The 12,052-nt window shown below is 50.5% G+C and overlaps 5 protein-coding genes across 5 annotated transcripts; 1 reads left to right on the top strand and 4 right to left on the bottom strand.

Moving 5' to 3' along the window:
• Nucleotides 1-59: 59 nt before the first annotated feature.
• Nucleotides 60-2,487, top strand: PG998_008060 (uncharacterized protein; the record flags this gene model as incomplete). The annotated part of the gene is made up of 6 exons (XM_066874876.1): nt 60-157; nt 481-858; nt 932-1,071; nt 1,147-1,660; nt 1,750-2,269; nt 2,305-2,487. The coding sequence occupies 6 exons, from the start codon at nt 60-62 to the stop codon at nt 2,485-2,487; spliced, it is 1,833 nt and encodes a 610-aa protein (XP_066730821.1).
• Nucleotides 2,488-2,761: 274 nt separating this feature from the next.
• PG998_008059 (uncharacterized protein) lies at nt 2,762-3,031 on the bottom strand (the record flags this gene model as incomplete). Its single annotated transcript, XM_066874875.1, has 2 exons — nt 2,762-2,836; nt 2,897-3,031. The coding sequence occupies 2 exons, from the start codon at nt 3,029-3,031 to the stop codon at nt 2,762-2,764; spliced, it is 210 nt and encodes a 69-aa protein (XP_066730820.1).
• Nucleotides 3,032-5,652: 2,621 nt separating this feature from the next.
• PG998_008058 (uncharacterized protein) lies at nt 5,653-6,372 on the bottom strand (the record flags this gene model as incomplete). Its single annotated transcript, XM_066874874.1, has 1 exon — nt 5,653-6,372. The coding sequence occupies one exon, from the start codon at nt 6,370-6,372 to the stop codon at nt 5,653-5,655; it is 720 nt and encodes a 239-aa protein (XP_066730819.1).
• A 2,154-nt stretch (nt 6,373-8,526) lies between these two features.
• PG998_008057 (60S ribosomal protein eL32) lies at nt 8,527-9,226 on the bottom strand (the record flags this gene model as incomplete). The annotated part of the gene is made up of 4 exons (XM_066874873.1): nt 8,527-8,635; nt 8,708-8,829; nt 8,955-9,079; nt 9,187-9,226. 4 exons carry the CDS (start codon nt 9,224-9,226, stop codon nt 8,527-8,529), a joined length of 396 nt encoding a protein of 131 aa, XP_066730818.1.
• Nucleotides 9,227-10,131: 905 nt separating this feature from the next.
• On the bottom strand, nt 10,132-11,609 carry PG998_008056 (DnaJ like subfamily A member 2; the record flags this gene model as incomplete). The annotated part of the gene is made up of 4 exons (XM_066874872.1): nt 10,132-10,221; nt 10,275-11,363; nt 11,427-11,485; nt 11,564-11,609. 4 exons carry the CDS (start codon nt 11,607-11,609, stop codon nt 10,132-10,134), a joined length of 1,284 nt encoding a protein of 427 aa, XP_066730817.1.
• Between the last annotated feature and the right edge of the window lie 443 nt (nt 11,610-12,052).

Genomic DNA, 12,052 nt, shown 5'->3' with positions numbered 1-12,052 from the left:
CTGCTGGAAAAACCTGAATTGGGACCACGGTTGAGCTAATCAAATTGACACGATCCGAAATGGAGACGAAATGGAGTAAAAAGGGTGGCCCGGTAGCCAAGACTGCCGATCACCCCATCCACGCTGGAGGCTCCTCCATGCCTATCGGCCTGTCGTTGTCGCTTTACGCTCTCCAAAGATGCCCATCGGGATAGGCAGTTGACGTTGTCTTCCTCATGTCTGTCTTCCGTGTTCGATTGCAAATCTTGCCGTTCGCAAATATTTCGACATGTTGTTCCATGCGCGGCTTAGCATATCCGTTGTGCTCTCCTGGGCTTCAGGATCCTTGGCCCTTGGTGGAGCCAGTATAGCCGATACAGGTCGCCAACACATATCCAGAGACAATATCTTACCCCAGCCATTGATAGTTGGGCCCAGTCAATACTTGTGAATACTATTTCCCCCATCTGTGTAAGAGCTCCAATGCTGATGCGACAATAGCGAAGGCAATGATGGGCCTTGGAGTACCTTCCACGTGCGAATAGGCACCCCTGAGCAGGATATCAGGGTGCTAGTGTCCACGGCGTCGCCGCAGTCTATGGTCGTTCTGAAAGATGTTGGCTGTTCATCGCAAGTATTCGCAGCCGTGCCACCCGATTGTGCGGTATCCAGAGGCATCTTGTTTAACCCCAAAGATTCATCGACGTGGATAGATGCAGGCCAATATGATATCAACGACGGCAAAGTCGGCCTCGAGGCGAACTTGGGTTACTCTCAGCCAGCGCAGTTCGGCCTGGACAACATGGGAGTAGGCCTGACAGGCCCGATTTTGAAAAACCAGACTGTCGCTGGCTTTGCGACGGCAAACCCCTTCTATATGTAAGTTGAGAAGGCTCAGAGACGGCCTTCTTCTATGCCTGAAGCAGGCATGACTGACTCGGTGCCACTCAAGGGGGATCTTCGGGCTTAATGGCCAGCCGGTCAACTTCACATCCTTGGGCAATCAGTCAGCCCCCTCTTTCCTCAACACGCTTAAAGATCAGGGGCATATCCCGAGCTTGAGCTGGAGTTATACAGCTGGCGCTCATTACCGTAAGCAGACATGAACATGAAGCCCTCTCCGGCGTTTCGGGATTGCTAATCGCAAGATTCAATCACCTGGGATAGGCTTGAAGCAGGTATATGGTCAGCTGATCTTCTCGGGCTATGACACATCGCGCTTCACGGAGAACTCGGTGTCCTTCACCATGGCCCGTGACCTGACGCGTGATCTCGTGGTCGTCCTTCAGGCTGTGAGCTACAGCGGCGGATCGTCCTCCGACACCCTCTTGTCAGAGCCCATCAACATCTTCATAGACTCGACGGATCCGAATCTGTGGCTGCCGAAGAGCGCGTGCGACGCCTTCGAGAAAGCCTTCGGCTTGACACTGGATGATGCCAGCGGCATGTACCTCGTGAACGAGTCGCACCATACGCAACTGCTAGACTCTGATGCGCAGGTGACCTTTCGCTTGTCCGATGTGACCTCCGGCGGAGACACTGTGAGGATTGTGCTACCATACGCCGCGTTTGACCTCAAAGCCGGGTATCCGCTGGTGCAGAATACCAGCTATTACTTCCCATTGAAGCGCGCTGCCAACTCGACGCAATACACGCTGGGCCGGACGTTCCTCCAGGAAGCGTGAGTTACCGCTCTTTCTATTCAACATCGGTTCAGGCTTGAGGTTGGGACTGTTGGCCCCAAGTGCCGTATACGCTGATCACCAATAGTTATCTTTCCGCCGATTATGAGCGCGGCGTATTCAACGTCTCTTCATGCACTTGGTCCGAGGGTGCCAAAGAGAACATCGTCACGATCACGAGCAAGGATTCCTCAGACGGCATCGATCCTGATTCCGGATCTAGGTCGGGATCAGGGCCGGGTCACTCAAAATCATCCCTCGGCGGCGGTGCCATTGCCGGTATTGTGATCGGTGCTGTGGTGGCCCTGCTGGTTATAGCCGCCATCATCGTCTTTTGCAGGCGGCGGCAGCGCAAGAAGGACTCGTTCGCGGCATCGGAGCCCGAGCCCGACGAGAGCGTGTTGAAGGGGCCGGTGCACAATTCGCACGTGCCCAGTGGGTTACCGATCAAGCATCCCTTGGAACCTGAGCTGGATGGCGACGTGCCGCAGATCTACCAGCTCCATGGGGAGTCGTCATCCAGGCAGAGGACAGACGCGAGCAACGTGAGTGGGCCAGTCGAACAGCCTGACCCCATCTACTACGAGCTGTCGGGGAATACCTACCTTGTGGGGCCCCGAACGGACACAACGGGGGTTCAGAGCGAGTGTCTCCCTTCGGCACGGGCTCGTCGCCGGCCTCGCGTACGGTTGAAGTGGATAGAATATCAGTGAGCGATCGTGCCCCGTCCCCGGCGGTTTCGACTATGGGTACAGAGGGCCTGGAGGCGTCGTCAGATATTGTGTCGCCAACGACGCCGGTCAACCGTTGGTCGCAGCCAATGTAGGAGTGGCGGAGATGTAAGATAACCTAGGATGCCTTAATTGTAATGGTGTGGTGGGTCAGAAGCAAAGTGGGACAACTTGGTTTCTGTCCAAGAAATTGGCGATCTCAACCGGCACGGCCACGTGGGTCTCACCCTCACCCTATAACGCTAGTCTTGAAACGAAAAGGTGCGAAACTTTCTAACTTAAATTTGATGACACGAAATATCCAGGCAATTCAGATGTGAGCTTTAGCCCCTGTTGATATACCCAGCGCCAACCCCTCGAGCTTCTCTTTCATAGATCGTCTAGCGCGCCTTCCGTGTCATTGGCGCTGGCCACAGAGTATGGGGCAGGGATGATCATGAATATCTGCACAAGGTCCAAAAGCATCAGCGTGATGTGCTTCGAATGGAGTGAAGAGATACGCACCATCATGATGCCGAAAGCTACAAAGAATGCAGCCTTAGCCAGTGTGGAATTGGTAGCCACCCGCGTGACGTCGTAGCCACTGCGTCCGCCGTCGTCTCCTCCAGAGCTTGGCTTGGGACCTTCGTTGCCGCCCATTTCTTCAGCTGGCTGGATGGATCGTGGGATTATATATAGATGATGTGATAAAACCAGCGGCGATACCAGGAGCAGATGTGAAAAGGCGAAAATGTCGTAATGGCGGACAGAGCGAAAGTATGCTTGGATCTGATCAAGGTATAATGACAATCATGAGCTTCAACAGTCTTTATAGCTACGAATTTGATGAGTGGAGTGGTTTGGCTATCTTTCCCCCTTTTACCGTTCCTTGCATCTCTTTACGCTTGAAATTGGCTACTTTTCGACACTGGTATGGAGATGCTAATGCACATCGTGATACCTCGCTCATCGCAGAAAGCCCCATCATATCGGTTTTCTCTCACCGGTGGAGTGAAAGTTGATCGAGTATCACCAGCCCAACAGCTTGAGGTGTCGACTAGACCCACAGAGCTGGTAAGACGGGTTTGAATAGCATGGCATAGCCCACGTGGTAAGTCTGGGGTTTAGATATGAAATATGACATCGCTTTTCACCCATGTTCTACTACCCGAGAGAGCCCCACGAACAAAGAACACGCATTCCACAACCCCTGTTTCTAGAAGCCTCTACAGTCCGATGCTCGGCAACCCCGAGATAAGACATTTGCCCTGTCCACTCGCCTTACTGCATACTCTGCGGAAGAGGAAAGCGAAACTCTATCTCATAATTACGCAGTCTATAAGGTCTCCAAGGACTTATGAATTAGTGAACAGCTTGAAAGAAACAGGCGTATTTGTATCTACTACCTGGAAAGGCTCAATCGTCAAAGTTGAGTTGTCGATTAGCATGGCTAGGCAAAATGCAGGTTTCAGCTTGGGCATTAACGCGATTGATGGCGCAGACGTTCTTTGTTCTTCTCGTTTTACCGAACTGTCCGCATCCTGAAACCGGTCACCTGTAAACTCCACAAGGAATCGCAGGATGTGAATCCGCCATCTGAAAGTGTCCGAAATGGGACACGAGCCTCAGACATACCACTAAATGGAAATGTAAACGGATGTTCTTTTTTTATTTTTATTTTTCCAAGAGTGTGGAGGCGACTGGGCGTGTTGCATATGACGAGATATTTGTACCGAAATTTACAACAAGCATGTGGAATTTCAGCGTTCAATGCATGACTTATCTTATATGAGCGCCCAAAGTTGCAACTCGCCAAGTTCGCTGCGCGCAGTTGGTGGCGTGAATCAGGACTTCGATCTATCACTGGCCGAACCACTCCACCGCCTCGGTCTGAGATGGTTTGATCGTTGATGAGATAAGTCAGGTTAATCTGTTCATTGCTCCGGTGTCGGAAGCTGATCACACGCAACGCCAGTAGATGCGAGATCTCGGTGGTTGCGAAGCGACGTGCGGGACATACCTGTATGCCCCAGCCAAACCTGCGGATCACGACGGGATTGCCTCATGTTGAAATTTTAACGACTAAGAGAGCCGGCTGTGTAATGGTGACGGTGACAATATTACGGCATGGAGGTAGGGTTTGGTAAGTCGTTGGGGGTGCGGCTTGCAAATAATATGTGATCTTAACGTTTCGCGTAATGTGGAAAAAAGGAAAAAGAACAAAAAGTTAGGCGATCCTGCTGCGTCAGGTTCGAACCATATGAAAACTCTTCCGGAAACACGAGCCCGGTTGGTTTTCTGGCCATTTCTTTACGACTGGAAATACAACAGTTAACTCACTGAGCCACGAGTGCTAGTGGATGGTTGGAAGAGAAGTGGTTTGTTTGGCAATAAGTACCTACCAAGAAGTTAATGTGGTGTTCTTGTGAAGCTCGTATCGGGCATGGCAACTCAGCAACTAGAAGCATCTCCCAACAGCCAAATGACGGTAGGATCGGTCCGCCTTTGTCGATTCCCAGGGACTTTCCCAAGGATTGCACCATGATGCTGGCTCGAGTATCATTCCCAGGCTACAGCCAGAGCATGCCCTTCTTCGGCACAATGAAGCGAAGTCCAGGGGGCAATTTTGCAGCCAGGTGGAATTGTATGGTAGCTGGCCTGCATATATGAACGAAACTGTGTGTACAAAGGAATTTACATTGTTGATTCAATGCAAGTGGCAGTGAAACGACGTCAGGAATGTTCTGTACTTGAAGACCATGTTTAGTTGCACGGTAGGCACTATCCTGGTGGGAAAAATCATGGAAGGAGCAGGCGAAAACACCTACTCAAGAACTTTCAATTAAACCAAAATATAACACTCGAAACAGCGACAATCAGCATCACCAGGCTGGTGAACATGTTAAATGGTTGTATCTCATTAAGTCCGTCCTGCTGGTTTGGGTATCCCCTGAATTCATCCATAATGCAGCCCAACTCCCAACCCCAAAGAGTATTTCGAAAATGTTCTTCCCAAGCATGCCCCATACTCCCTCAGAGAAACAATGTACTTAAAAATCCAATTCCCACAAGCCTCCTGCCTCCAAGTCTGGTCCAAGCACCGACTGATTGTACGTGGTTGTACACAACGATGCCATTATGTTGCATAAACCCGTTCGAGGATCCCGCTGCCGTCATATCCAAAAACAAAAATCCAACTTAATAACCACCGTTGTGATGGTTATGCCTCACCAATTTAAACGAGCCATTCATGCCCATGTTGATGATGGGAAGTCCTACCCCTAGAATTCGGCCGGTGCCGACTTCATAATAAAATCACCATCCTTGTCTACTTCGTTTTCCGCATCAAGGGTGTAAAGAACCGGGTGGCCGTGGGTATAAGGAGAGGACATAGTAGTAGACACATGATGGTGGTGTCGGGTATAAGATGAGGGAGATATTGTAGAAGTCGTCTGGTTGAAAGTAGCCCAGGTGGGTGGCGTCTGGGGGCTGTTGCTGGGCTGGTAATCGGGGGTGTCAATATCCATCATGTCGGCCCCGTTGTTGTTTGTGTCGGCTACGGCTAGGTTGGGGCCCAGGTGAATTGAGGTGGTGGGAGGAGTGACGTCCGTCGGGTCCCAGTTGCCACCATCTGTTGAAGAAGCATCATACATAATCTCGTCCTCGTCTTCGAGCTCTGGGCTTGTTGAAGAGGCATCATACATAATCTTGTCCTCGTCCTCGAGCTCTGAGCTGTCTTCCACGGTCACATCGTCTCCAGAGAAGTTTGTAGGCGGTTGACACCAGTTGAAGGGTTGTATATGGGTTTCTTGCCGGTCTGTTGCAGCAAATTGTAGCACACTGGACGTATGGTTCTGAACGAGCAGCTGGGCTCTGTTGCTGGACTGGCCGGTCCGTGTTGGCTGATAGATGGGATTCAAATAGGTGGGATTGAGCCTCGAGACATGGATAGGATTGAAATAGATGGGATTGAACCCCGAGAATTGCTGAGAAGAAGCCATGGTAAGGAAGAAGATATTCTTGATTGTTTCCAATAAGAACGATGTTGAAAGACTATTCAGTCAAGTAGGAATAGAAGTAGAGGTTCAGAGCCAAAAAGACCAAGTTGTTTAGAAAGAAGTGTGATGGTGTAGACTTAAAGAAGTGAAGGACGGTTGATAGTAAAAAAGTAGAAGGATGTCTGGAAGTGGAAGGGAAGAGCAATGCACGTATAGGAGTGACAACTCTGACCCGATCACTCTTTCTCCGAAGAATCAATAATGGAATTTTCCCCACTGCAGCAGGCCCGGGCTGATTGATCTGAAGCTTAATGGTAATAGAACTCAGTGAACCAGACGAATGATAAGCTATAGTACCATAGAGGAAGGGACTCTGGTGTCTTCGACTCGATATCGGGTTTGGCAGTCTCAGAAGTCAACAGTGAATTCTTTACACGTGGGTCATGGCTATCCATAGGCAGAGGCATTGTCTAGGAGCCATCGTCGGCAAGTACTGAGGAACGGCTCTTTGAGGTCTTGCTACCCTCGGTGACCGAGTATCATTTCTGCTGGACTATCTAAGACTTCAAATCCACAATACGAAGGGCTTCCTGTGACCTCGTTTATAACAAGCTAGCAAACTGTGGTATCTCCTGACAGGCGAAAAACCATAGCCGGGACAATGGGCTAATCTCAACTTCCTTGTAACTCAATTGCCTGATGTTTGGGTTAACCCGTCGAGTTTATTCGAGTTCCATAGCCGGTGAATCACAGTAAAGGGTGCTTCCGAGATAGTAGAATGATCAAAATTCATGTTTAGTAAGAGATCTGTGAGAATATAAACTACAAGGCGGTTTGACCTGATATGTCCATTAACTTAATATTGTAAACATGTTCACAGAGAATAAGTAGCTAGCTACAAAAATGTATCAACTGCAGCTTTACGACTTACATCTCGCAATAGCACCCCGCCAGATAATGATCAGATGTCTCTTGGCAGAGACCCGGGGAAATAGTTGCTCTAACTGTTAACTAGTACTGGCCACGGTATATGAAAACCTTCTTCTCGAACCAAGTAGATGACTCGGGCCAAGAGTCATCAATTTAAACGTTGACCTGCACGTGGAATGAACCAGGTTTGAAGTGAACGATGTCAATAGTGAACCAGTAAAACCTCTTCGAAAAGTTGAATCTGACGCTGGAAAGACTGTTACGCTCGCAGCTGCTCTGTGATTAGGGAGTTTACAGTAGGGACTCCATCCTAACAACCAGGGACAAGGGGCAGCGGATGCATTCGACGCACTGCATATCTGCAAGTCATCAAGCCCTACGGCCATACGACCAACCGTGCGTATCAAGAAGAAACAACAACACATACAACTGGAATACCAAGATCAAAACGCCATTTTACGTCTTTGCCTACGCGTACGCTCGAGGACTAGGCGGCCTATACAGGGGGTAGTAATTGCTCGTCTGCTTCGGCTACCTTGAACAAACATGGAAGGCACTCTGGAATGTGCAGATACTACGACAACTGGTTTATCTGACATAAAGTGCCCGTGTAGCTGGCGCAAAGTAAACAAGACTTGGAAATGTCACATTGGTGGTCATCCAGTATCCGTCACGTGCATGCTAACTCAAAACGTTTGTCGACAATTCGATGATCGATAATTCACCCGCCACACCAAGGAACACAAGCCCAGCAGTCAACGAAAGCGGAGGTGCATGTGGCGTATTCGGTAGACGCGCATTTGTATTGGGGAATGAAGAACTTCGGTTGAGCGATTGAAGTAGGCTGTTGGTCTATAGAAGTCAGATCCCCCATATTCAAGTATCACCGACGAGCCATTTGGGCTCGAAATGTGCACCAATCACCTCGGACGAGGGTGATTTTGTGGGCGGTCTCGCCACACAAATCGGACAAATCCCACATCACATTGGCCCCAACCGTAAAAGAGAGCAGGCCAAGTCACAATGAAGGGAGTCTTCCGGATCGAGTATCGTGAGGTATCGTTTGTTGTCATCGCAGTAGTATTTCATTTCCTAGCACGGAGTGCATGCTACATCGTAGCTGTCCGTAGACCATAAGAGCAAATCCCTTCCCTGCATGCAATGAATGCCATAAACAAATCAACCGGACCCCGAAGTCGCCGCAACCGTTGACGAAAAACCCATTTTTTAGATCTCGGTGGTCACCTTGGCCTTAGGGTTGGTGACCTTGACGCCCAGCTGCTTGGCGCGGGCAATGATGTCGATTCGCTTGCGGGACGAAACGTTGTGTGCGATCCTAAACGGCTAGTTAGTACAAGCTGCCCATGTTCGTCTCTGCCCGGCAGTTGATAGGGCGCGTTCGACGTACTCTGCGGCGTAGGTGCGGTTGTGCATCATCAGAAGCTCAACATCGTTGGTGTTCTGGACGAGGAAGGCCTTGTGGCCGGAGGGCATCATGTGGCGGGTCTTCTTGTTGGAGCCGAAACCAATCTGCAGACAGAAACCCATTGGTCAGCAATTGCATTTCCTCTAAATCCAAGACTCTCGCGAATATTCGACGCGTGGTGCAGAAGCGCAGTCGAGATTGCAGAGCTCGCAATTCGGATCAAACGTACAGAGGGCATCTGGGTGTTGCCACGGAACCGTCTTCGGACACGGTTGTCAATACCCTTGGGCTTGCGCCATGATCGGTCGAGGCACTTGAAGCGATCGGCCTGGTGGCGGTTGAAGGTCTTGGTTCCTGTTCAATAAAACCCTGTCAATTCTCTATCTTCCTCAATGCCTATCCATTCTGTCGTGCTTCGTTGCTGTGGGAGGAGAAAATATCGAGGGGTCGGATGGACGTACGCTTCTTGACGATAGGAACGTGCTTCTTGGCGGCAACCATCTTGACGAGTTGTTAGAACAAATATCCAATTTCAGTCAAAGAGAACTTCGGCAGAGGTTGGTATTTACCTTGACGGATTATGGGGGTTTGTCCTGGATGGTTAGTAGGTGTCGGGTTGGGGGTGAGAGTGTGGTAGACTGGCTTCAGAAATTATCGCGAAAAGGCAGAGCCACTGTAAAATTGATACACACATTCCAATTTTGCCCTTCCGAAGGCCTGATTTTTCCGGACCGTGGGGCTTGGACGGTTGGCCCAAGCGTCAGAGGTACGTACTTTAGGGCTTCATGCATTGGGGACAATTGGCCGGTGTGGCTGGTGGTGGAAAAACTAAGTCTGAAAAGGGTGGGGACGCTGCGGCTGAAAAGATTCTACTCTGATTGGGGGACAGCACGCCAGACTCACAATTATGTCACTCAGTCTGAAGTGGGTTCGCGGTGAAGGAGACGTACAAATAGGTCAACATGTCCTTCGTTCCTCATGTGCCAAGAGGCTGGCTGCGAATCTGTACCACACCTGTGGTGATGATGTAGGCACCTTGTCGGGCCTTTGTCTCCGCTGCAATATCGTTCACTCACTTCAATCATCACATGGAAGCTGCTTTGATATTTATGGTTGATAGTACCCCAGGACATGGCAATATGCTGATCCGACCAGGAGGACCATCTTGGTAAGAGGGATGATTGGTTCTCAATATACGAAATCCCAAAAAGGAGTACACCTGGTCTATGGCCGCAATCAATGGTCTACAGCAACTCGCTCCGCCGAAATCCAGCATACCCTTGCCGGCGCAGAATGATGCTCATCCAACATCCCACCTATGTCGTCTAATCACGTCCGACACTCATGCCGCGCCCTTGGTGGGTATTCATCTGTCCATCGTGTAAAACCTCATATCTCATAACTCATTACTGCTGTGCGCACTGAGCCTGGCCCGGCTCGTCATCATCCTCCACCCATTCGCTCTGGTATCGAGGATCTCCAGATTGAGCACCCATCTGGTACTGTGTTAGCATTTGCAGGAAACGGGTGGGAGGGTGGCTTATCTTACATCTTCGATATCGGCGTCCTCTTCGTACTCGACCTCGTCAACCTCAGCAGCCTTGATGGGCTCAGGCGGGCCAGGCAAGAGCTTGCCAAGACCCTCGTACTGGATGTCGTCCTTGAGCCAGCCGTCCTCGGGAAACTCAATTTTCACGATCAAGTAGAGATCACCCTTGGAATCACCCCTCTTCATGGGCATACCCTCGCCCTCGACCTTGAGCACTTGGCCAGGTCGCATAACCTTACCTCTCGGGTGAGAAATATGGATGCCACGACCGTCAAGGTGAGTCAAGACGACGCGAGAGAAACCACAGATGGCTTCCTCAAGCGTTATCTCGAGGTCGGCCGATAGGTCGTCTCCGATACGGTGGAACACATCGTGCGGCTCCTCTACCAAGATGAAGACGAGATCACCAGGCTTCTGGTCGGGTAACTGGTCGGCCTCACCTTCCAGAACAATGCGCTCCCCTTGCATCGCTCCGCGAGGAATGTAGATCTCGAGTGCCTTCCGCTCACTGACGATACGCTTGCCCTTGCACTTCTTGCACCGGTCTTTCTCCTTGAAGAAGTTGCCGGAACCTTCGCATCTGTCGCAAATGGCAGACTCCCGTGTCATCATGCCGGGGCCAATTTGGCGGAATGCCTCGACCATACCGTTGCCCTTGCACTTCTCGCAGGTCTGCGGCTTGACATCCTTCTTGCCTCCTGTCCCTGTACAAGTGCTGCAAAGAACCTTCTTTTCAGCAGAAAACTTGACAGTCTTGCCCTTATAGAGATCATCAAGAGTAACGTTGTATCGGGACTCTTCGTCGGCGCCGCGTCTCGGTCGTCGAGGACCGCCGGGGCCGCCGGGGCCGCCAGGACCGCCGCCCATGCCCATGCCAAACATCTGCGCCAAAATATCGTTGATGTCTACTTCGGGGCCCATGCCGCCGCCTCTTGAGGGGTCGAAGGCAGCCATGCCGTGCTGGTCGTACATAGCTTTCTTCTCTTCATCCTTGAGGATCTCGTAGGCTTGCGAAACCGACTTGAACTTGGCCTCGGACTCTTCGCGGAGTTCCTCGCTTACTTTGTCGGGGTGGTGTTGCAGTGCGAGCTAGAAGTAAATGATCAGAACCATGCGACAGGTACAGATATGCAATCCAATTCGGTCGCTTACCTTGCGATAGGCCTTCTTGATGTCATTTTGGCTGGCCGATCTGTCGATTTCGAGGAGCTCTGTAGGAAAGTGTCAAATGTCTGGGCTTGTAGTTGCGGCATGGATGCGGCGCTGCCAATGGCGGGGTGAATATTTACCATAGAGATCAATCTCCTCTTCCTGCCCTGCTCCTGGGAACTCCATGACTGGGTCTTGTTGCGATAAGTGAGCGAAACCGGGCAAATAGCGCAAGAGAGTGATGGCTATTTGATTTGCTTTGCACAGGAAGTTGTCTTGGAGACGTTGGACAGCAGTCGTTGAATTTCCAAGGTGTTGGTTGGGCCCTTGTTGCACTTGTTAGAAATTATTTAGCGGGGCAGGTAGTGGTAATCACAGTTTTCCAGCGTTTTCACCTACGCCATCCGAACGGTACTTGGCGAAGTGGCATGGATATACGGAGTAAGTACTACCAACATGGCTGATGACTGATTCAGATGCAAAGACTGGAGTAGAATTTCTCCTTCCAGAAACGAAACAATTTGTAGCCAATTCCCATTCTTATCTACTCAAGTGTCAAGATTGCACAGGATTTGAATACTGAAGTGCAGCGCCAATGCTTGTCTGACATTCATTATTGAGTTTGAGAT

The sequence above is a fragment of the Apiospora kogelbergensis genome (genome assembly GCF_038363985.1).
Source record: "Apiospora kogelbergensis strain CBS 113332 chromosome Unknown utg000005l_segment0_segment0, whole genome shotgun sequence".
NCBI classification, from domain to species: Eukaryota; Fungi; Ascomycota; class Sordariomycetes; order Amphisphaeriales; family Apiosporaceae; genus Apiospora; species Apiospora kogelbergensis.
This window is presented reverse-complemented; position numbering and strand designations above follow the sequence as displayed.